Here is a 25,506-nt window from a genome sequence, read left to right on the forward strand (position 1 = left end):
ACTTCATACTTCCAAGGTTTAAAGTGAGCAAAGACATGAATTTCTGTTATGCAAGACATTTGCAGTCCAAAATAACTAAGTATTTTTGATCCTTTTACTATCTAGGAATGAGATTTTCCAAAGTACTCAGTGTTGGCCCGATTCTGCTTCCAGGAACTTCAATGGGCCAATGTTGAGTGCTTTTGAAATATCTTATCCCTAGGAATAAAACAAATTTTCAAAAGCATCTTAGTGACTTGGAAACTTAAGTCCCATTTTCAAAAGAATTGTAAGCACTTAGGAGTTCAATTCTCATTACAAGTCAGTGGCCTTTAGGATAAACTAAGCCCCCTTTTTCAAAAGCACCTAAGACCCATTTTTAAATTTTACATTATTGCTATACTTCCTCAGGTTATGCTGTGTGGCTTTTTTAAAAAATTCTAATTAAAATATTAATCTTTTACAATTATTAAAATATACTATCCAGTAGTACTGCATATAGCACTATTCTACTTTTAGATAAGTGTGCTAAACCTGTGTTAATGATCCAGCTAAACATTAGCAAAATCATCATGTTAAATAAAAACATAAGATTTCAGCAGAAGCTCACTTACCTGTTTGGAGTTATTGCTCACAAAGAAGTCCTACAGCCATAGCAGAAGCATGGAAAAGCAGTAAAAACATGTGCAATTCAGTGGTCACAGCAAAAGAAAAAAGAGTCAAAGCATAGTCAGGAAGAACATACAATACAGAGGTATCTACTGCAAGAAAGGCACCTGGGGCATACGAATTCTGACAATGGATAATGCAAATGAAAATGCACTGAGCCATAGAAGAATATAAGTGAAAGAGCATCGAATGGGAAAAGCACACAAATCAGTGACAGGCAGGGGAAGCATTGGTATCTGCTTGTTTTATCAATGAACCATGCAACAGCATGCTAAAACAGGGTGTTAAAGCAAAACATGGAAGATAGAGAATCCCTCCAAACTTTCTGAAATTCTGAGATCCCTTCATGCAAGCATCAAAAAGAGCTGTACAACAGCACCAGCGCTCGTTAAGCAAACATTGGGGAGAAAATTGCTATTTCGATGAGTTTGTGGGAATTTCAAAGAGTGAAATGTCAACACATCTGCCAGGAAAAAACAGGGGTTTGAAATGAAAATGAGATTCTCCTTTCGGAGCAAATTTTGAAATGCAAAACTTTACCATTTGCCATGGCAATGTGTTTGCCCAGGAACTGTCTTACAGGCGAAAAGCTACGTGGGAGCTAGGCAACCTTGCTAAGCCTGGAGAAATATTCTCCCCATACCCAGACTAAAGTATGCCATTGTGCAGTTCCCCAGATATCTGGTGGGCTTGGGCATGCCCCATGTAGCATCAATCACATTCCACCAGGCTGCAAATCTGTGCAGCTGGACTTTTATCATGAAACCACCAACACGGGTTTTCCCTATTTGTATGCTGGGTCACTCTGTCTGCACACTCTAAAGACCCCATTATACAGATGTGCAATCTGGAGCAATGTTCAAAGGTGCAGAAATACACCTTTTGGAATCAAAATGACTTGAGATGAGATATCTCAGTGTTAGATTTATTGCAAATCAAGTAACTACACAATCATGTTTCCTTCCTGGCCGTTACGCTAGAAAGCAACTGACAGTCCGGATGGCTGTTTTAAGTTATTATTAATCCCTAAACAGATTTCCATCACGATAGCAATTTTAAAGGAAGCCTTTTTTGTGTAGGTCCTTGCTGGCTGGCGAGCTGCCAATCAGTTTGTTAGCTCATGAATGGGGCAGTGGGGAGAGGAGAAAGGGGAAGCGCTTATATAAATTACAACAGAAGTTTTGGGCATTGATTAAACTAACACCTAGTAATGAATCTGAGTTTTTGCCTTTTCTATCCACAGTGCTGATTTTAGCTTCAATAAAGATTCAAGATGAATTTTGAAAACCTTCCTAGAGTTTTGAAATAAATTTAATCCAATGGGGGGAAAAAACCCTAGCCAAAATACAAAGGCAGATCAGCAAAACACTGCGCTGAACTCCACTGTCACTGTCTGCTCAGCTGATGTGCCAGAGTTCTCGGTCACAAACAGCAATACACCAAGCTTCACAAGGGAGAGGTGCCAAGGACCTAGAGTTGTTACTAGCTGGAGCAGGGCTATGATGCTCTAACTCCACCTTGAAACACCGTTGGAACTAAGCAAGTTTCTGCTCCCACTAGGGACAGGGCCTTAGTTTCCAGATTCTTCATGCCCTGGGTAGTAGCCCCCTTTTTGCAGATTTCACATTTTTGTAGTATTTGAACAGCAGAAGCAAAAGTGGTGCCCTGAATCTTGCTTTCAGCTTTCTTGGTGGGGGGTGTCAGTATTCCTTCCCCTCCCTCAAGATTCAGTGCATCTCTCAGGAAATCTGCTTGATATTCCCTGTCCCGATTTTTCACATTTGCTGTCTGGTCACCCTAGAAGAGGTATGGGGAGTTGGGTCCCAATCTGTAAGTAACATTACCACTGGGACATGTATAAACCTTTGTAGATCTAGACCCTTGGAATGCATGTCTGAAGGAATGTCTAGGACTTAGGAAAGGGGAAGTGACAGGCATGAAATTAATATACAAGTTGCCTTAAGTGGGGTGGGGTTTTGGGGGGTTTTTTTTGGGGGGGTATTCTTAGAAAACTTGCATGGGCCAATTCAGACTGAGCCTATGCAGCTCTGCCTTCCACAGCCACGATTAACTCCACAGGTTACCCAATTCTGGAAGAGCTGTCAGGAGCAGCATTTCACACAAACGAGCTGTTCCTGAGCAGTTTCCCTAATGAGTTGGGCAGAAAGGATGCCCCAAACTACTTTTTTTTTTTTCAACATTCCCAGACTTACCCTCCCCCCACCCCCAACATTCAGTGAGGGCACAGCTCAGCAAAGACAAAGCAGTTATAAGAATGTTGAAATCATCTACAAGGAAGCATTGCATTGCTGGGACATTTTAAATCAGTCCAAAGACATTAAAAGGTATGAAAATACAGCTACAGCTCCCAACCAACCTTCACTCTGTCCTCCAGTGAGCTAATTAAGGTGGAGGAGAGGGTTAAAGAGAGACTGATTTCTTTCTTTACAAAAATCCGCCATCTAATCAGTCCCCACGAATCCTTAATTCTAATCTTAAAGTTTTTGAATGGGTCCTGCCTTCTTACATTGGTACCCTGAGGCGGGGATCCTTTTCTCCACTTTGCTTTATTAAAGAGGAACTATTTCCTAGCTTCAGGGCTCAACTCCCAGCTCAAAGAAGCACTGAAGGACCTGTTCTATTCTGCCCTACCTAGGTTCTTATACCATTCTCATCATGGGAGTAACCACAGGCTGTGGGAGGTGTGTGTGTATAGGGGGACAGGGGAAGGGGGGGGAAAATCAGGCCAGGACCTGACCACTGTTTGGCCAGGCCACAACACCACTCACTCAAATGTGGCCTTGGCCACTCCTCCATCATGACTTAGGGGTGATTAGACCAAATTTGAGCGGGTGGCGTTGTAACCTGATGTGCATGAGGGTGGGTGTCAGAGGGAAGGAGGGCGGTTAGACAGGTGGAGGGGGAATCTATGCCCTTCCACACTTCAAATGGCGCTCCACGGCTCCTGAGCGCCTTCTAGCAAAGCACTAAGCAATGTGGCTAAACATCTGTCACGTGTTTGTTCTCTCGTCCTCTCCCCAGGGGGAAGAGTACGTGCAGCAGAGCATCTTGTTTTTGGAGCTATCACATGCCCATGTTGCTATACGTTAATGTTAGAGAAAGCAAGCTCAAAGAAATGCACCTTGCACTTGGCGAGGACGGTGGGGAGGTTTGTGATGGTCCTTAGTTCCTGGAAGAATTCATTCCACAGGCTTGGGCCAACCCCCCAAAAAGCTCTGTCCCATTAACTTCACTGAGACTCCTCACATGCTTACAATTAAGCACACGCTGAAGTGCTTTGCTAGAGTGGAGTCTAAGTACACAAATAGCTCTTTCCTATCGGCACGACAGTGCCACGTATAGGGCGGGATGACTGAACTGCCTTCACTTGGGGATGTGACATCTAGGGTGGAAATATAGTCAGAGATGGGGCTTGAAATCTGTCCCCTCCAATTTCGCAACATTCCTTTAAGAGATCAGAGACCCCGATATAAGAGCCCTGTGGATGCGGACCAGAAAGTTCTGCTGATCCATGTAGGTCCCACTGCCCAAGCAGAGTGATGTGCCAGAAGCAGCTGAAATGCTCTACTAATGGCAAAAAAGCAATATAGATGTTAAATAGCTCTTTACTTGTATTAGTCAATGGTGTGTTACCAGTAACAGGGATTTGTGTTCTTAATCTTGATAGAATCCCTTTAAATATTGCTGAATATTTTGAAATGTTTTAAGATGAATACATATATAGGTATTCTCAACGTCGTTCTGCGTGCAGGGGTGTGTACACACACACACACACACACTGACAGCACAAGCACAGAAAGTTGAGAACACAATTTAACTGAAATATGCAAAGGACGCACCATGCTAGGTCATGGGTGGTCATTTATACACCCAGGCACTTCCGAGAGTTACAGGCTACAGATATACACCCTTCAGGAAAGGACCGCTCCTTTCTGCTTTCCTGACCTCTCACCAATGCTGCTTATTTAAATGTCTTTTGCCAGCCCCTCCCCAGCCTTTTGCTTTACTATGACAAATTCCTCATTCACCTAACGTTTGGCTTTGATGAATTCCTGACCCTCTCTCTCTTTCACTCTCTTAAAGCGCCTTTTGATTCCAGCTAGAACTATACACATTTCAACGCTCACTAGTACCCATCTACTCAGGCAGAGCAGTTTTCCTGTGATGTTCTTCCAAGAGGTACATTTCTATGCCAAAGACTTGGCAGCAACGGTTGTTCAGAAGTGCTGGAGAACGTGTTTTGCTGGTCATGTCTCCCAGCCTCTACGAGCTCTGGTGCTGGGAGGTATTCAGAGCCTTTTAAACATCTTTGGTCTGTGCTCTGATTTATCTTTCATTACTATTGGCCGCTCTCCCAATCAGGCCATTGGCATTAGTTACAGACCAACAGCTGCCCCCAAAAGGTGTTTTTGTCCCTCCTGAGCCCTCTCCTCCAGAGCAGTTGAAATATTCCTTACATATTGGCCCTACAGCCATTGAACCATGCATCTATTTGAGGGTTCATCCAGCTGTACTGTCAGCTGAGACAAATTATTTTTAACCCTCTGCCTTGTAATAGTCTCGTATCTAATCTACCTGTGGATTAACTGGCTCACGCTGACGGCTAGGAGGACAAAGACACAATCTACCCACTAGCTCTCTAGTTTGTGCTTCCCTCCCATTTCTTATTCCTCTCTCAACCTTCCATCATGGCAGGAAACCCCTTTGCATGCGATTCTACAAATTCAAGAATGGAACCCAACTGCAGCTTCGTCAAATTCAAAGCAAGGGGGAAAGAATCACGCTTAGTGACCTGTTTGTAAGAGACACTCTCGCTGTGTTTCCTTCTCTTAGGGAACTCTCGACATCTGCCCTATTCTAATCTGGTGGTGATCTCTACCTTAATTAGCATCAGGAAGAAATTAAGCTCCTTACAGAAGGTGCACGTTTATCTGTTGAATCCATTTGTTCTCTGCAAAGTCCTTCTGTACCTGCAACTAGCAGAACATCCACTCATCATTCTGGCCAACTGACTAGGCAGAGTTCACTATTCTCAGCACTACGAATTCTCCTGCAGTCCCATCTCTTTTGGCGGCTCCCAGCCTCCGTTGACACTCATACCATGTTAAAAATCTCAATCTCTTGCCCATCCATGGCCCCAACTCAGGAAAGCAGGTGTCTATCCTTATGTGCTGAAGTTATTTGCTGAATCAGTCCCATAAGACTTATAACAAATTGAAATTAAAAGTTGAGATTTGTTTGCTATGTCACTTTTTGTTTAATACTCAAACTTCACCCTGGGCTTGCTAAAAAAAATAAGGAACGAGATCCATACATGGCTGATGTGGTTAAAACTAAATCTTTTTGGCTTGAGACAGACATGAATTTTCAACCCAATATGTGGAAGTGAAGCATTTGCTCTTAGAAGTGATCCAAAAACATGACTGCACTGTAACGACATCTGTGTGTTATTTTTAACCATTCCCAATAATTTCTTTTGTGATCCATCTTCATTACGTGCCTGTGCTTACGCTGTAAAGCATGCTGTCAGGTGTGTATGCGGTGTGAGTAGATCTGTATCAGGCAGCTAACCAACATTTAAATGCAAAACACAGGCACACACAGGGGGAGTAAACTGACTGAGCTGAGCTGACAAGTTAAAATGGGATCAGTGTAAAATAATGATAAATGTATATTCTGAGATCACATCTGACATGAAGTGATTGAATCTGTGCAACACACACACACCATTACCTGCTGCCTCTGGTAAGCAGAGAATGTTCTTTCAAGGTCTTCGAGATCAAGGATTTTAAACACTTTTGCATCATCGATGTCAGTCCACACGGTGCCTGCCAGCTTGTTCTGAAACACACCAACATTATTAGATGCTAGGTTTCTTTATCACAGTGAAATCGACTGTTTCAAACACTGCTGGCATGTGGTGCATCACATGGTGCCCTCAGTTATACGAGTAAGCTGCACAGGCATGCATCACTTGTCCCAGATACCTGCACAAAGGTCAAGTGATGGAGTGAGACTCTTTTTTCCTTTCTAGGAAAACAAAATCTTTTAATGGTCTGGTCCATGATGTCTTTATAGAGAAGAAAGTGGCACATTGAACAGCAAGTGAGAACACGGGGCTTACCTCAGGCAGCTTAGACCAGTTGAAGGATTTGAGGGCATTCGTCGGCTGCGGGATGTTTTTCTTTTTGAGGGCTGAGCCCATTGGTGCTCCAGGAGGCGGGGTTATTCCGCCTAGGGGAGGGGGCCCAGGTGGAGGGGGTGGGCCACCAGGAGGTGGAGGTGGTGGAGGGAGGATTCCACCAGGTAGAGGGGGCGGAGGAGGAGGAAGAAGGGCTCCTGGAGCCTGAGAAGGTAAAGGTCCACCAGGTGCTCCAGGTGGCAAGGGAGGCCCTCCTGGAACAGTAGCACAGATTGCCCTCTGAAAGAGAGAGAATGAGCACAGTTACAAAAGGGGCCTATGGTCAATCATTTTTAGCCCTTATGCACATTAACCTAGACCAGATGCTGACCACAGAGGGCTCCATTAGCTAAGATGGACAGCAAGGGCTGACACATTCTTAATGAATCAGGAAACCACTTGAGGATGTCCTGCACTTCCCGGCAAAGGTACTGGGATAGCTGCCATCCTGGAAGACACTGGAGATTGACCTGGGGACCTCCTGGAAGGCATGAGTCTACTGCTTGAGCTGAAGAGCCAGGCTTCATTGCTGTGTGTTGTAACCAGCTCACATCCTCAGAGGATGGATACAGAGTGTTGGGGTGGCCAAGGGATTACATACCTCCTCTAGAAGCTCACCTTAAGCACCGGAGGCCCCTAGCAGTTTGAATCCCCAAAGGGCACCTGTTTACATCCACCTACTTGACGGACACCTGGGACTGAACCAGGTACTTTCACAGCCAAAAGCACGGGTCTATAGTTTCAGCTAAGAAGCTAGGCCAGTAGCTGGCAGCTGTAATAGATTCACATCCTGTTTAACTTGCAGTTGAAACAAAATGGGTTTCTATGTAGAAGAGCATCTAATAGCCCACCTGGAAGGCAACCAAGGAACAAGGCAATAGCCATCAACCTAACAAGGCTATTTCCACGGCTAGTTTAAAGCTGTCCCTTCCCCAGCTAACTACAACTCTGATTTCTTGCAAACATAGTTGGGCCTTTCCCACACTCGACCGTTTTGTACTCAGAATTCTTCATCTGCATTCTCTGTTTACTGCAGTGAGAGAGAATCTGGAATTGCACCATAAAAGGGAAGCCTGCCGCATGTCCTTACCCTATTCAGCTCATGGAGCTGTGCTGTGAGATCTGCCACCTGTTGCTTGACGTGCTTGTGCTCGGTAGACTCTTTTTCGAGTTTCTCTTTCATCTTACTTAAGGTCTGCATCATCTCCTCTTTCTCCTGAGTCTTGGCATCGCACTCTCGCTCCTTCTTTTCCAATTTCTGCTGGAGCTCATTGTGTTCTAACCCCCCAGCCCCCAAAAAATTCCATGAAGTCACTTTTAACTATACCTTCTTCCTGATGGCAAACTATACACCTACACGCACACACACATAAAATCCTGGATTTCTAAAGAAAAAGTAAAGCCAATAACAAGGAAAAGGAACGATTGTTGAGTCAACAGGACAAACTAGGACCATTTACTTCCCCCCTTGCACAAAGGACATTAACCCCTTTCTCAAACATAATGGCCAGGACTAGCCACTGCATTTAGTGTCTCTTAAGACAGATCCTACATAGTGACAAGGAGCTGGTCAATACACGGTGAAATCCTGAGCCTACTGAAGTCAATGACAAAACTCCCATTGATTTCAATGGTGCCAGGATTTTATCCTTAGTATTTCTGAGAATAGTAGCTTTTGGAGCGGTCATATGTCATGGACTCTCTCAGCTGTTGATGTGGATATCAACACTGATATTTCAGGATTTTGTGCCTGATACTGTAGTCTGGGCTGCCTTGCCTTAACTCAGACCCCAATTCAGCAAAGCACTTAAGCATGTTCCTAAGTCCCAATTACTTTAATGAGCTTAGGTGGCTAAAGTTAAGCGCTTTGCTGAATCAAGATAAGCCTCCCTGTTGGGCTCAGGTGTCCCACTGTTCCCATCCTATTAATTTTGCTGTAAACATCTAATCCACAATGTAGCAAGAACTAGTTCTTTTGCTCACAAGACCAAGCTTTGGAGTAGCCCAAGTTCAAGCCAGGGTTAAACTGCACATAACTGAATGGGAGGCAGTGAGCATTGACTGATAGAGCTGAGATCCCAGGGCAGTACAACAGCATGGTTGGGCCCAGAAAGTCAGGGACCTACATTGATGTACCAAGGGAGAGACAGAGCAGGCCTGCTCTCGGCCAGCAGAGCATTTAAAATGGATTTAATTTACATGCCACATTAGAACATGAGACTCAGTTTTTCCACTGAAACATTTCCCCTCACAAAAAAACAGCATTTCAACCAAAACTAAAAATTCTTCAGAGAATTCATATTTTGGTCTAAATATTCCATTTATTTATTTTTTTTTTTTTTTACAAAAAAGGTAAAAGCATTGGGTTTCCATTTTTCATAATAAAACCAATACATTTTCACTGGAAACAGACTTTCTTCCTCAAAATTACTTGTAAAAAATAAATTGGCATCTTTTGACCATCTCTAGCCATTGGCACTCTGGATATAGGATAGTTTTCACCTAGTTAGATGCACAACTCCTATAGATAAAAATCAGTGAAGATTCCAGTCTGGGTGTGTAAGTGTGCATATACATGCACACACTTTATCTTAAAGTATTTATGTAAGTAAGTATTAGATTTAATATTTTATATTTTTTGTCATTCACCTTTTCGCATTTTTTCTGCTTGTTCTTTCCACTGTTTAACTTCATTTTCATTAACTAACCTAAAAAGAATAGAAAAGTAAGTTTACGAAATAATCTAACAAAGAAAATAATACAAGAAGCAATAAACAAGTTTAAAGTTAGGTGTAGATTGCAAAATAGCATTTGCAAATATTTGTTGAATGCAAATCCCAAACTGACTTCACTGGTGTTGAGAACATCTATCTGTTTTCATGAACATTCACATTGGCAAGTTTTTGTTTGCCAAGTCTTTGCATGGGCATCTTGAAAGCTCTGTGGGTTTTGGAGTTACTCAATCAGGAGGCAGAAATGACCTTCAATTTAGGTGGCTAATCACCGTACAAGTAAAATTATGAATAAGGAATACAGGAAAGAATTGCTCTGGGAAATAGTTCACGGGCAATCCATAGGCTGAACTTGGTTCACAGAGACATTTTATTGAGTAAGTTCAAATAAACAAATTCCTAAAGTCTACCACAGAGAATTCACAAACGGGAAGAGGGAATATATTAAATTTCATTCCCTGCAAATGGTTCATCCTGCTCTACTTCAGAGGTTCAAGAACAGAAGGCTGAAAAGCAAAGTCCACTTTCAAGTTATTAAATACTAAGCTGTTTAAAAGAAAACTAAGAGCAGATCGTTAAAGCTGCCTTGAGTATGTGAATTAACGTGACAGCTTTAACAGATCACAGCCATGTCAAAACACAGCATTAGGACAACTACTTGTCCCTTGCGCGTACAGTTCCCAAAGGAGGGCATGCACTTACATCCGGACGATGTTTTTAATATTAAAGTTTTCCAAGGGAGTGGAGTCAGGGTCCTGCCCTTTGTCATTCTGTATGACTATTTGCTGTACAATCCTATCAAGCAGTAGCCAGTACTGGACCGTGTTGCCACTTCTTTTAACTAAAAAGAGAAAGAGAATACGTAGTAGTGGGAAGGAAAGAAACAAAAAAGGAAGGGTTTTTGGAAGCTGCTTTTCCACAGCATCAAACAGAACCACACAACCACGCATTTGTAAAAATAAAAGTTTATTTGTGGTGTGTCTAAGAGGCCCCAACTGAGATCAGGCTGCGGCTGTTAGGCATAATAACATGCCCAGAGTTTTTAAACACAGAGAGCTTAAAATCTAAGGGTAGATCCACACTTGTGTTGGTGTGCAGAGTAAAGACACTGCACATCCAACTAGCACGGATATAAATAGCAGTGTAGAGTTAGGCACTTCTTAGGTGAGTGGAGACATGCCTGACTCTTACGATGTGTGTCCACCCTGCATTGTTCTCTACACATCCAAGCAGTGCCTCCAATGACTACTCTGCAATCTTTAGCAGTGTCGTATCCCACTGTGGGAGCCTTTCCCTGCCGCAGTGAAAGGCTCTGGCAGTGGGGAAAGGCTCTAGCAGTTCCCTGCTGCCTCCCCCTACCAGAAGCTTTCCAGGGCGCATGTAGCTATACACCGCAGTGTGGATGCAGCCTGCCTTTTGCTGTGGCTTGTAGCTACACTGGCCCCTAAACGTCACCACAAGTGTAACCAAGGTCTCAATGGAGAAGATAGACAGGGAAAGTGACTTGGCCAAGATCACACAGTAGGTCAGAGGCAGATCTGGGATTAGAAGTCAGGTCTCCCAATACCCAATCTAATGCTCTGTCCACTACAGCAGTCTGCCTCTCCCCATGCTAAATTTAGTTTGCTGCCAAAAAATTAAGAAATTAAAAGGTATCCACATTGTATTATGCATCGTGTACAGTAATTGTTCTACTTCAGCTTCAGGAGAAATCAGAGATTTTCTGGCAGGACTGAAATACGAAGCCACTTGCAACATCAATTCCTTATGCCCTCCAGAAGGGCTGAAAATGGATTTGTCTACTCACAAGGCATTTGGAGACAGTGATGAAGGATAGACATAAAGTGCGGATACGCTTCTGTGTGAGTCAGCCTCTTCCTCGCCAGTTCAAACATCTGAGTGGCACTCTTCGTGTCTATGTGAACCTGGGGGACAAATTGAACACAAAGGTAAAAAGAAAAGACATGGGCCCAGTGTTGCTACTTAGCATTTTCAAAGCTCTCCCAATGGTAGGTCAACAAGCCAAAGAGAACCTGATCCAACTATCTCAGTGCTAGAGCACTGCATGAAAGACCAAGGACACAATCTAGAAAATAAATTAATAAAATAAAATATGGAATGCGTAGGGCACAATCTACCCTAGGATCAGTCTATGCAGGTACTTATATGGGTCAATCAAAGTATTTCAGTGCCTCAAACATTTAAGAATTTATCCTCAAAACACTCCTGGCTAGGTAAGAAAGCATTATCATTCCAAGTTGTATTATGGAAGAAGAAACCAGGGCACAGGGCAGATTACATAACTTGCTGAAGGTTGCACCAGGAGCCTGTAACTGAGCTAGGAACTGAATCCTGGCCTCCCGAATCCCATCCCATTGCACTAGCTGCCTCTTCCATACCAGAGCACTTTCCAACATCAGTCCATACAGACTGCAAACCTCTCTGATGCGAGTATTATTCCCATTTTACAGAGAGGACGCAGAAAAGGGGTAAGTGGTTTACCCAACATCAATACAGAACTCAGGCTCCCCCTGCCCATCTCCCAATTTTAACCAAAACAATATACTGATTTCAAACAAACATCAAAAAGTGCAGCTATAGGCAGCATACATACTAGTTCAAATCTTTTGGCAAATTCCAGTTCATCTTCATTTCTAAGCATTTCAAAAAAATCTAAATGCCTGGTGGGGAAGAAAAACAGACCATTTAGAAAACAGATATTTAAAACAGCACTTAAGATAGAGACGAGTAATCAACTGATTTGAAGGGTTTCAAAATCAATAATTAGCAAGGATTTTCTAGAGACTATCAGCAACATCTACAAATTTATAGGATGGTTAAACAGTAATAACAAAATGTCAGTTATCAGAGTAAAGCCTGTCAGCTATACACTCTAAAATGCTTAATATCTTAGAGTATCATAATAATGCTCTCTCACTCTCTCTCTGACAGCCCTTTGGAAGAAGGAAAAATTCTGCTCTGACAAACTAGTGGTGTAACTCCCAAGGTCTATAATGCCACTTCAAATTTAAAATTAGGGTGAAGATAGGCCCTGTGCCTGCCCTCTGCACAGGGGCGAATTTCACCCTAGATGGCTGATAAGTGTAAGCTTTCAATGTACATAACAACGGGCCAGGGCTGAGTAAACCCCCATTAACTTCAGTGCGGGTTAGGCAGACTTTTGCCAAATGTTACACCACATGGATTCTGCTTAGAGCTGAAGAATCTAGAAACTTGTGAATGTCACTCTGAGCACCAGCGAGGGAGTCCTTAAAAAGAGGAAGCTGGCACACAAGACAAGGATGAATACAGCAGATGAGCTGAAAGTTATTGAATAGTTTTCCTTACCTGTCTAACGTTGAATTTTCATGCTCCCTTAGTTTATCAATGACTGGTTGAATTCCTAGCATTAGAAATTCATATCTAAGGTGGAGTCTGAAATCCAGACTTTCCTGAAAAGAAAAGGCAAAGGGTGAACGTTGCAGGATGTGGCTCTACCGAAACTCTATTTAAAAGAGCCCCTCAAAGAGCCACACACAACTTACCACTCCAGCCCCTTGGCTCAGGACCGCGTTAATGAAGGACATGATGGCTGTCTTTAGATTCACTTCGTCTCGATACCTTCCCGTGCTTTTATCCAAGTCATTAATCAGCGTCTGCCAATTAGATGACAGATATGCCACAGGGTGAAAAAATGTGCCACAGAAACAAACCACAAAGATTTGAATGACTTCTTTGTGGGCTCCCAGAAACCCGATGAGCCCCACATACTTCGGATAACGGTAACCCATTTACAGGGTTTAAATGACTAGAAACACACTTCTACAGCTGCTAATGTCGAATTGGAACATCATATCTTCCAGGGCTGTTACAGTCCTGGAGCTTTACAGATTTCAATAGCGCTGCAAAAGCAAGTTGGTTGCTTTATTCCCTTATAAACCAGTAACTCTGTTATTCAATGGAATTCAGCTTGCAGGACAGTGGGAATTTTCAGGCTCCAAGACTACATCCATCCTCTGCCAGGTAAAACAAGGGGATTCAGGGGAAAGCTGCAGCTCCGGTTCCCTGGTTTTCTGCTCAGCCCTGGCTCATACCAGAGCAGAACTTGCACTGTCTGGCGATGGTCCCCAAAGGGCTATCCCCTGGCTGGAGACTGCCAGAGTGCATTGTGCCCTGGCCTCGCCCACTCTCCATGTGCCCCCTGAGAAAGAGGTGTAGGAGGGGTCTCTGAGTAGGTAGGGGCTTGCATCCAGTTTCCAGTCAGGTAGCATAAAGTGAACAGAGCAGGCCAGGGGAGAGAATCTTCCTCTCTCAAATGCTGCGTAAACCTGAGTATAGGAGTTTATGAAGCATGAGGAGAAAACGAAGACCACGTACCTGAAAGCGAGTCCTTTCACTGGCGTATTTCTGGTAATGCAGCATGGCCTCCAATACCTTTTTGTGACCCCCAGGAACCAGGCACACAGCGCCCATGATTTCCAGCACTGCCACCTTTGTCTTTATGTTCTCGGTGCTCAGACTCTGAGCAATTACATTAATACTCTCTGGATGGGCCAGGACATGAGCCCGTCCTTGAGAGTTGTTCATTAGTGCTTTTATACACCCAATGAGAGAGGTATGTATTCGAGACTCCGAGGTCTCATAGTCCATGCTTTTCAGAAAGTTCAGAATACACGTCAAGCCATCCAAGTCGATAAATCTGGTTACAAACCTGTCACGAAGAAGAGCACGTTAAAATCAATAGAAAGAATCCCTTGACCTACATGTTAGACACTACTGCATTTGTTAACTCACTCAGCTGATGCCATGTATGGCAGGTGCATTCTCTCCTGGCAGTAGACAAGTGCTGAGTGGATGAACACCCAAACAGCATGCTGTTGATTCCAGTGTATGATAACAGACAGCAGATGAGGTGGATGCCCAGCAGTAAAAGGGTTAATCACAATCTGAGGGCTTGTCTAGATGGCAAAATAAGTGCCTGGCAAGCTGGGGGTAAATCTACAACACACACTAGTTTGCCGTGCACTAGCTGTCCTTTAGATCCTGCTATAGCGCACTAAAAATGCCCATGTGCTCTTTGATCAGCTCTTGTTTTAAAGAGGAGCAGATCAAAACGCATCAGGGAACATTCAGCATGTGGTAGCAGAGTCCACATGGCCAGTTAGCGCATGCAGACTAGTGTGCTACAGATTTACACCCCAGCTTGCCTTACACCGGCCCTCAGGGGAAGGTCATTTGATACTCCCAGGCTCCTCGCTCTCCAGCCAAAGCCAGTGGCAAAAGTAACACTCCTTTCAGTGGAAGAAAGAACAGCCCCAAAGAGTAGGCATTTTTAAAGCCCCTATATCCCATTGACTCTCAGTGGAGGATTTAGGCTCCTAAACCACTTGGGCACGTTTGAAAAGTTTTGCCCAAAATCAGAGGCTGGGATTTTCAAAGGCACCTAAGGAAATGAAGTAAATCCCTTGGATTTCAGTGGGAGTTGGATGCCTAAAACCTTAGTCCCCTTTGGTGATATATCCAGCGCTGTTTGTTTCACAACCTATCTTTTCACTGTGAAGTGGAAATACTTTATGGAGCCACACAGCACTTTTCATACTCAGAGGGACACGCCAGATATTGAAGTTGGTTCAAAACTTCCCAACAAGACAGTCTTCCGCCAGCAAATACCGATTCAATGAAATCTAAAGGGTTAGCGGGCACGGGTTAATTTCAGCAAAATTGGATTTAGAAAGAAAAAAAATCAATATGAAGCATTTCAATTTTTTTTCCAAAATAATTTTCAGGGTTTTTGTTATATTTTAGCAAAATATAAAATGAGTCAAAACCAAAACAAAAGGTTTTGATTGACAACAATTTTTTTCCCAAAAAAAAGTTTCAAGGGAAATTTGAATGTTCAGAGTGCCATTCCAATCTGGAGTGAAAGCAAATTTCAAAAGCACAGAATTTCCTACGAAACAGGAATTCTGGTTCCCACACAATCCTAGTAGAGCTCATCGTGCCCCATCTTGCAGATGAGGAGACAGAAGGAGAGCTGGTAGTCCCACAAAGTAGCTAAGGTCTGAGCTGAGACTGCAGTTCAGGAGTCCGCAGCTTCAAGTCTCAAGTGCAGCACTGACTATGCCTCTCATCTATCAATAATATAAAACAGATATTTCTATTTTAAGATTCCTGTGGTGGAGATGGGAGTGAGCATCACCCTCAGCAACTGGGCGTTTTTACTGGATGGACTAACTGCAGCTGCCTCTGTTGGAAAACAGTGGCACCAAAGTAAGGAAAGAAAAAAGAATTGCCTCATTGGTTTTGTCCTCAGTGCCGTCTTCAAACTCTCTATAGTTTTATTTCTCTCCTCCTCATCTTCTTTTTCCAAAGCTATCAGTGATTTTCTCTGTAAATGGAGAAAGGCAGATTTATACAACGGGGTTCGGCTCTCTGTCAGCAGCGTAAATATGTAATTACAGTAAGGGGTACTGCAACAGCAAAAACAACTGTTGTACAAGGGAATCGCATCTTACGCAGGAGATAGGTTCTGAAGTCAGCGTGTAAGGCGAAATTTGCATATAGTCAAACACTCATTGAGTGGAATGGCGAGCGGAATTGCCCGCACTACAGGTACAGTATTTAAATTGTTATTTTTCTCTTTTTTATTTTGTTTTGCTGAGTAAGTACAGTTAAAATCGTGCAAGTTAAATGTGCCTATGATGTGACTCCCCTGTACTATTCAACTTCTATCAAACTGGTCACTGAGCAGATGTACCTAGTAATCGTCAAACTGTGTGTACAGTAATGTGCTAGGAGGAAATATTTATTTGCAGTAGGAATGAGAGTCCCAGTGATAGACCAGGGCCCCATTGTACCAGGTGCTCCACGGACACAGAACAAAGACAGCCCCTGCCCCAAAGAGTTCTGATTTTCTGTCGGTTTAGTAGCCAGGAAGAACTTCATTCCAAACTCAGTAATTTAACATAAACGGGCAGTGAATCTTATATCTAAAACTAGTTCCTAATTTGCACTATAGTAGCACCTTGAGGCCCCAACTGAGATCACATTGCAAGAATCTGCCCTTGCTATGAAAAGGCCACACTCTGTTGAAGCACAGGTCACTTGTAGGTTTAAACAGTGCAAATGGTGGATTCTCCGTAACTTGAACTCTTTAAATTGTGATTTGAGGACTTCAGTGTAACAGCCGGAGGTAGGAGGCTATTCCAGGAGTGGGTGGGTGAAGTTCTGTGGCCTGCAATGTGCAGGAGGTCAGACTAGATGATTAAAGCAGCAAAGAATCCTGTGGCACCTTATAGACTAACAGACGTTTTGGAGCATGAGCTTTCGTGGGTGAATACCCACTTCCTCAGATGCATGTAATGGAAATATCCAGGGGCAGGTATATATATATGTGTGCTAGCAAGCAAGCTAGAGATAACGAGGTCAGTTCAATCAGGGAGGATGAGGCCCTGTTCTCCTCTCTTGGTTTTCACACCTCAACTGCTAGAACAGGGCCTCATCCTCCCTGATTGAACTGACCTCGTTATCTCTAGCTTGCTTGCTAGCACACATATATATACCTGCCCCTGGATATTTCCATTACATGCATCTGAGGAAATGGGTATTCACCCACGAAAGCTCATGCTCCAAAACGTCTGTTAGTCTATAAGGTGCCACAGGATTCTTTGCTGCTTTTACAGATCCAGACTAACACGGCTACCCTCTGATACTAGACTAGATGATTGTGATGGTCCCTTCTGATCTTATAGACTTGAAATCTAATCTAAGGGTAGGTCTGCACTTGGAGCTGGAAGTGAAATTTCCAATTTGAGGAGACATACCCGCGCCAGCTCTGATTGAATGGGCATGCTGAAAATAGAAGTGTAGCCATGGCAGTGCAAGCCGCAGGAGGGGCTAGCCACCCTGAGTAGGATTCTGAGTTGCTAGGCCTGTACTTGGGCGGCTAACCCCTCCTGCTGCTCACCCCACTGCAGTGATGCTTCTATTATTAGCATGCTAGTTTGAGCCAAACTAGCGCAAGTTATATCTTCTCCAGCTGGGAATGACCCCTCCAGCACAAAGCCCAGATGTACCCTGAACAGACCAGACTAAAGATGGGAGTGGCAGCAGAGACCCAGAGAGGGGAAGTGCCACACAGCTGGCTAGAGGCAGAACCAGGAATTGGAGCCAGATCTGAAAAGTCCCATTCCCTCCCCATTGGAGCCCTCAGCCTTTTTTGCTCGTGGGTAAAGGCCAATCCATTTCACCGCAGGAGCTTCAGCTGCAGTTCCTTGATCATGAGATAAGGGGTGGATGTTACGCTGCATAGTCGATGGGCTCCGTTTACAATAAAGCTGTCTCTAGATTAAAAGTTCAAGCCAGTCCTTCACAGGGCAAGGGTGAGGGAGGTGCATAAAGGCTATCACTCTACACTACCCTGTCAGCAGATCTGAATGGACCACAGGACTCTGTAGCAGAGTGTGTGTCTGAGTGGAATTCCCTTAAACATCTGGAGCTGACACACCCTTAATTTCAGGTGCTCCGCATTCATGTTGGGTCCAAAAAAGAAGAAAAGTCCTACTAAATACTCATGGCAATAATCCTCCAGTCGTAAGTAGCCCACCTTGGATTAAAGATATGCTGTGTACATGTCTATACACTATTTAGCTTTAATTTTGCTTGTGTGAAGCTTAGCAGTTGTAAAATTGCCAGACTGATAACTTTGTGATGGTCTTGTCTATGAGTGCAGGCACAGCTAGAGGCATTGCTACTGCCAGGCTTCCCCCACCAGCTCTGTCATGGAGCCTCAAATCTGGACTGGAACAGGCCATTTATATCAGCACAGGCGAATGAGTAGTTCAGTCTCAGCCGATTCAAGCCTCTGCTGAGGTTGCCAAGAAGGGAGCAATCAATCAATCAGTGTAGATCAGGGATAGGCAATCTATGGCACGGGTGCCGAAGGCAGCACGCGAGCTGATTTTCAGTGGCACTCACGCTGCCCGGATCCTGGCCACCAGTCCGGGGGGGCTCTGCATTTTAATTTAATTTTAAATGAAGCTTCTTAAACATTTTAAAAACTTTATTTACTTTACATACAACAATAGTTTAGTTCTATATTATAGACTTATAGAAAGAGACCTTCCAATAACGTTAAAATGTATTACCGGCACACGAAACCTTAAATTAAAGTGAATAAATGAAGACTCGGCACACCACTTCTGAAACGTTGCCGACCCCTGGTGTAGATCATGGTAGGGCTTGGGGCACGTGAATGCCGGTCCACCGGGAACTGGCCTGAAATTACCAAACTCACTCCATATAAACCACTCAACAGCTGCTATTTTTCTGTCTGTCACAGATCCTGCTGGTCCCACTGAGGCAAGGAACCTTGACTGGGAAGCCAGTCCGGACTTTCCAGCCTGGGTGGCCAGATCCCAGCAATCTAGCTGGCTTACCGCTTCCCAGATATTCATGCCTTGACCCTCAGCAAGCCTCTGACTTCAGGGGGGGATCACCTCCATTTAAATGCTAAGGAAACTGAAGTCAAGAGGGGCTAGGACCCTGATCCTCAGGCATTCAGGAACCCAACTCACACTGGTTTCAACAGGAGCTAGGGGCCTAAATACTTTTGAGGATTCATGCTCAAATGACTTGCACATTGGCCACAGCCAGAGAGAGAAGCCAAATCTCCTGACTTCTGGTCCTATGCTCTAACCACTAAAAGATGCTCCCTTCCATCTTTCTCTGTAAAATAGTAACTCCTTCTGCTTTACTGGGGGACAGGAATGTGGGTGACCACAGCACCGCCAAACCCAGCCAAAAAATATGAGTCAGGCCTCCCCAAAATGATGAGATTTAAAAAATAATAATAATAATCAAACACTGGATGTCCCACCCAACAATCTGTTTTTTCAGCCTGTAGAGTTCCCATTTTCAAGCTCTCTCCTCAAGCAGGAAGGCCAGACATTTACTTTTTAAAATCAAAGCTGAGCTTGTCACAAGTCACAGAATGTCAGGAACTGGGGCATTAAGGCAGACACTAAATTATCACAAGACTCACGATAAAAATCATGAGTGGGTAACACCAGGAAGGAGTATGCGACTTTGAACATAAAGGCCTGAGCCTGTATATTTTTTTATTTTTATTTTTAATATGGAGCTATACCTATCTCATACAACTGGAAGGGACCTTGAAAATTATTGAGTCCAGTCCCCTGCCTTCACAGCAGGACCAAGTACCATACCTGACAGATTTTTGCCCCAGATCCCTAAATGGCCCCCTCAAGGATTGAACTCACAACCTTCGGTTTAGCAGGCCCTGAGCTATCTTTCCCCCTACAAATTGGGTTTTAAATACGTGTTAAATTTAGCTTGTCTATTTCTTGCACATGTTACTGTTAACAGTAAGTATTCTGGACTTATACATCAGGGATGCCCACAAAGGCATCAGCTTGGTCCAGCACATTACTCATCGGCTTATCCCCTCATAGACCCCTGGATTTTGTTTCAAAACAGAGGGAAATGGAGACCAATGAGACTCCAAGCAAAAGTGAACAAAGAAAAAAAAAGGGGAGGGGAGGGGGGAAAGGTGTTTTTTTTTTTAAATGGTTACTGCTTCCGCTCAAGCTGCCTGCTGGCTGGTGATGCAATTGGACAGCTGTCACCGCCATGTTACAAGGGAGGAAGCTGCCCTGCAGAAATGTCTGATGGATGATGTCACCGCTCCATGAGAGCAATCCACTGTAAAATTCAACTGAAATCCAGTGGGGGTACATTTAATCTCCTCCAGCACAGCTGAAGTGTTTTATATACACCAGGACAATGAATAGTTGAGGCATTTATGACCCCATAACCCAGTGCCCACATCTGAGGAACACCATTATGCAGTTTATCCACACTAGGCTTACCGTGCCATGGGAAAATTGCAAACACACAGGCCAAAGGACTAGAGCGTCTCTGACTTGTAGCAAGTAGGCAAATGCCTATATTTGTTCCTTTCAGCAAAGAGAGAAGGGGCTTTTCACCCAGGGGAGACAGTGGCTTGCAGAATTCTCATTTACCCAAGGAAAAAGACGGTTACTCACCTTTGTAACTGTTGTTCTTCGAGATGTGTTGCTCATATCCATTCCAGGTAGGTGTGCGCGCCGCGCGTGCACGTTTGCCGGAAACTTTCTTACTCTAGCAACTCCAGTGGGCCGGCAGGTCACCCCCTAGAGTGGCGCCACTATGGCACTTGATATATACCCCTGCTGGCCCGCCTACTCCTCAGTTCCTTCTTGCCGGCTACTCCGACAGTGGGGAAGGAGGGCGGGTGTGGAATGGATATGAGCAACACATCTCGAAGAACAGTTACAAAGGTGAGTAACCGTCTTTTCTTCTTCGAGTGATTGCTCATATCCATTCCAGGTAGGTGAATCCCAAGCCTTACCTAGGCGGTGGGGTCGGAGTGAGAAGTCGCGGCATGGAGCACTGCAGAGCCAAAGGCCGCATCATCTCTGGACTGCTGGACCAGGGCGTAATGGGAAGCGAATGTGTGGACTGATGACCAAGTCGCCGCCCTACAAATGTCTTGGATCGGCACGCGGGCAAGGAAAGCCAGCGATGAGGCCTGTGCCCTGGTAGAGTGTGCAGTCACACGGCCCGCAGGAACGTGGGCCAAGTCATAACAGGTCCTGATACAGGAAGTAACCCAGGAAGATATCCTCTGCAAGGAAATCGGTAGTCCCTTGGCCCGGTCCGCTACCGCCACGAAGAGCTGGGGGGACTTGCGGAACGGTTTGGTCCTGTCCACATAAAACGCTAGCGCCCGACAGACATCTAGCGAGTGGAGTTGTTGCTCCCTGCGGGACGAATGGGGCTTTGGGAAAAAGACGGGGAGGAAGATCTCCTGGTTAATGTGAAAAGCTGAGACCACCTTGGGTAGAAAGGCAGGATGTGGCCTCAGCTGCACCTTGTCTTTATGGAAGACCATATACGGAGTTCCGACACCCGTCTTGCTGAGGTGATGGCCACTAGGAAGGCGGTCTTCCAGGAGAGGTAGAGCAGGGAGCAAGTCGCTAATGGCTCAAATGGAGGGCCCATGAGCCGAGTTAGAACCAGGCTGAGATCCCATGAAGGGGCAGGAGGGCGGATCTGTGGATAGAGACGTTCCAGCCCCTTCAGGAATCTCGCCACCATAGGGTGGGAGAAGACGGAACGGACGTTCCCTCCGGGATGAAACGTGGAGATAGCCGCTAGGTGAACACGAAGGGACGATATTGCCAGACCCTGGGCCTTGAGGGACCAGATGTAGTCCAGAATAGTGGCGATGGGAACCTCCGTAGGGAGAAAACCCTTCTCCGAACACCAACAGGAGAAACGCTTCCACTTAGCTGAGTAAGTAGCCCTGGTGGAAGGCTTCCTACTGCCCAGGAGAACCTCCCGAAACGGGGTAGAGCAGCGTAACTCGGAGCCAATCAACCACGCAGGAGCCATGCCGTAAGGTGCAGAGACCGAAGGTCCGGGTGACAGAGCCTGCCGTGGTCCTGGGTGATCAGGTCCAGATGAAGGGGCAGGGCAACTGGGTTGGCTACTGAGAGGTCCAGCAACATGGGGTACCAATGTTGCCTGGCCCACGCTGGAGCTATCAGAATCACGCGAGCTCTGTCCCTGCGCACCTTGAGGAGGACCCTGTGTACCAGCGGAAAGGGAGGGAACGCGTAAAACAGATGGGTCGCCCATGGGAGAAGGAAGGCATCCGCTATTGACCCGGGCTCCCTACCCTCAAAGGAGCAGAATGTCTGACATTTCCTGTTCTCCTTGGACGCGAAGAGGTCCATCCGGGGACGACCCCACCTCTGGAAGAGTGAGAGGGCGACGTCCGGGCGGAGGGACCACTCGTGTGAGCAGAAGGACTTGCTCAGTCGATCCGCTAGAGTGTTTCGTACTCCCGGGAGATAGGAGGCCGAAAGGTGAATGGCATGGGTTATACACAATTCCCAGAGCTGCATCACCTCGTGACATAGGGGAGAGGACCTGGTGCCGCCCTACTTGTTGATATAGAACATGGTCGTCGTGTTGTCGGTGAACACAGCGACACAACGACCTTGAAGGTGATGGATGAACGCTTGACAAGCAAGACGGACCGCTCTCAACTCCCGTATGTTGATGTGGAGGTCCAGCTCCTGAGGGGATCACAGGCCCTGAGTCCTCCGAGCGCCGCTGTGCGCCCCCCAGCCCAGATCTGAGGCGTCCGTCGTCAGGGATGCCGAGGGTTGGGGCGGATGGAACGGGAGCCCTGCACAGACTACGGACTGATCCAGCCACCACCGAAGGGAGTCCAGTACCCCTTGGGGGACGGTGACAACTGTGTCCAACGAATGTCTGGCCGGCCGGTACTGTGCGATGAGCCAAGATTGAAGAGGCCTCATGCGGAGTTGAGCATACGCTGTCACGAACGTACAGGCCACCATATGGCCCAGGAGGGCCAGACATGTTCTTACAGAAGTCAGCAGGGCCGCCTGCAAGCGCAGAATGATGGCCGATAGCGACTGGAACCTGGGCAAGGGTAGCAAGGCCCTGGCCAGGGTAGAGTCCAGAACGGCCCCGATGAACTCTATCCTCTGCGTGAGGAGCAGAGTAGACTTGTCCACGTTGATCACGAGGCCTAGGGCAGCAAAGAGGCTGCTGATCCTGTGGACGTGGTCGCGGACCTGCAGCTCCGATGTGCCCCAGACCAGCCAGTCGTCGAGGTAGGGGAACACGTGAATGCGGCCGCGCCAAAGATATGCGACGACGACTGCCATGCATTTTGTGAACACCCTCGGGGCCGTAGAGAGGCCAAATGTGAGGACCGCAAATTGATAATGTTGGTGGTCGACCACAAAGCGAAGGAAACGCCTGTGCTGTGGAAATATGGCGATATGGAAGTAAGCGTCCTGCATGGCGAGGGCGGCGTACCAGTCTCCAGGATCCAGCGATGGGATGATGGTCCCAAGGGATACCATGCGGAACTTCAACTTCACCATATACTTGTTGAGTTCCCGCAGGTCGAGGATAGGTCTGAGGCCCCCCTTGGACTTGGGCATTAGAAAGTAGCGGGAATAAAACCCCTTTCCCTTCTCGCTCTCTGGAACCTCCTCTATGGCTCCCTTGTCGAGGAGCGTCTATACCTCCTGACGGAGGAATTGTTCGTGAGAGGGGTCCGTGAAGAGGGACGGGGGGGAGGGGGCGATGAAAACTGCAGGCGGTAACCGGCCTGTACAGTGCGCAAGACCCAACGGTCCGATGTTATTTGGGTCCACGCCTGGAGGAAAAAAGAAAGACGGTTGGAAAACTGCGGGGAAGGATCCGAAGGGGAAACTGGTACTGCGCCCTCAGGCGCACCTTCAAAATGAAGGCTTGGGTCCGGGTGGGGCCTTGGCGGAGCCCTGGTTTTGCCCCGCTTGGCCACCCGACTGTCTGCGCCTACTGTTCCTGCCGTGGCACCTATTAAGGTCCTGCTGCGGACGGAACTGAGGATACGGCTGACGCTGCTGCTGCTGGTTCTGCTGTAGGAAGGGCCTGCGCTGCGTCGCAGGCGTATGCATCCCCAAAGACCGTATGATGACCCGATTGTCTTTAAGGTCCTTTAGTCTGGGGTCTGTCTTATCGGAAAACAGGCCCTGGCCTTCGAAGGAGAGGTCCTGGATGGTATGCTGGAGCTCTGGCAGAAGGCCAGAGACCTGGAGCCAGGAAATGCGGCGCATCGTAAGCCCTGAGGCAAGGGTCCGAGCGGCCGAGTCCGCAGCATCTAAGGAGGCTTGCAGCGAGGTCCTTGTGACCTTTTTGCCCTCGTCAAGAATGGTGGTAAATTCCTGACGTGCGTCCTGCGGTAACAGCTCTTTAAATTTGCCCGCCGCTACCCAGGAGTTAAAAGAGTAGCGGATAAGGAGGGCCTGCTGGTTCGAGACCCTGAGCTGTAGCGCCCCCGCTGAATAGACCTTACGGCCCAGGAGGTCCATCCGCCTCACCTCCTTAGACTTGGGCGCCGGGGCCTCTTGACCATGGCGCTCCCTATCGTTCACCGACTGGACCACAAGGGAGCAGGGTGTCGGGTGAACGTGCAAGTACTCATAGCCCTTGGAGGGGGCCATGTACTTTCTTTCCACGCCTCGAGCGGTTGGAGGGGTGGAGGCCGGTGACTGCCAGATAGTGGTGGCGTTGGCCTGAATAGTCTTGATGAAGGGTAGGGCCACTCCGGTGGGAGCACTGGCAGAGAGGATGCTCACCACCGGGTCCTCGATCTCAGAGACCTCCTCTGCTTGTATGTCCAGGTTTTGCGCCACGCGCCTGAGGAGGTCCTGATGTGCCCTAAGATCTAGAGGGGAAGGGCTGGAGGACGAGGTACCTGCCACCGCCTCATCAGGGGAAGACGACGAGGAGACCCCTGGCAGCAGAGCGTGCACGGGGGGTTCTGTCTGGGGCTGCACCTCCGGCTCTGGAGGGAGCTCTGGGTCCTGGTGGCTGGACCTGTCCTCGGCTTCCGGGGAGGGAGGGGGGCGAGACACCATTGCCTCTGGTGGCCTGCGTTCCGCCGCAGGGCAGGGAGTAATATGTTGTGGACCCTGGGCTTGGCGGTACGCCCAGGGGGTCCAAAACCCCCACTGCTGAGGCCCTCGGTCCTGAGGCGGAGGGTCCTGAAACAGGGCCGCGTGTCTGTCCTGCCCCAGCGTATAGGCGCTCTCCGCCTGAGAGGACACGGATGGTTCCCTCGAAGGCCATGGAGGAGCTGAGCTAGGTTGATAGACCTCTCTATACGCCGACAATCTCCTTGGTGCTGAGGATCGGTACCGTGAGTCGCACCGGTGCCGGGATCGGGATCGGGATCTGCCTCGAGGTGGGTGCCAAGAATGGGACCGCGATCTGCGTCCAGTGCAGTGCCGGGATGGCACTGGGGACCGGGACCTGCCACCGACGCGGTGC

General features: G+C 46.7%; 1 protein-coding gene across 3 annotated transcripts in view; it reads right to left on the bottom strand.

Moving 5' to 3' along the window:
* Positions 1–25,506, bottom strand: part of DAAM1 (dishevelled associated activator of morphogenesis 1) — a 183,840-nt gene that overhangs the window by 33,623 nt on the left and 124,711 nt on the right. For 2 of the 3 annotated variants that reach the window (XM_050952533.1, XM_050952532.1), the window contains exons 5-16: positions 15,876–15,970; positions 13,960–14,293; positions 13,128–13,238; positions 12,931–13,034; positions 12,197–12,263; positions 11,390–11,507; positions 10,285–10,423; positions 9,500–9,558; positions 7,941–8,128; positions 6,794–7,090; positions 6,403–6,510; positions 594–623 (exon numbers count right to left, since the gene is read on the bottom strand). In XM_050952533.1, the coding sequence (XP_050808490.1) occupies positions 594–623; positions 6,403–6,510; positions 6,794–7,090; positions 7,941–8,128; positions 9,500–9,558; positions 10,285–10,423; positions 11,390–11,507; positions 12,197–12,263; positions 12,931–13,034; positions 13,128–13,238; positions 13,960–14,293; positions 15,876–15,970 (1,650 nt within the window). The remainder of the gene's footprint in view (positions 1–593; positions 624–6,402; positions 6,511–6,793; positions 7,091–7,940; positions 8,129–9,499; positions 9,559–10,284; positions 10,424–11,389; positions 11,508–12,196; positions 12,264–12,930; positions 13,035–13,127; positions 13,239–13,959; positions 14,294–15,875; positions 15,971–25,506) is intronic. The other variant, XM_050952534.1, reaches the window with a different exon arrangement.

The sequence above is a fragment of the Gopherus flavomarginatus genome, chromosome 5 (assembly GCF_025201925.1).
Source record: "Gopherus flavomarginatus isolate rGopFla2 chromosome 5, rGopFla2.mat.asm, whole genome shotgun sequence".
NCBI lineage: Eukaryota > Metazoa > Chordata > Testudines > Testudinidae > Gopherus > Gopherus flavomarginatus.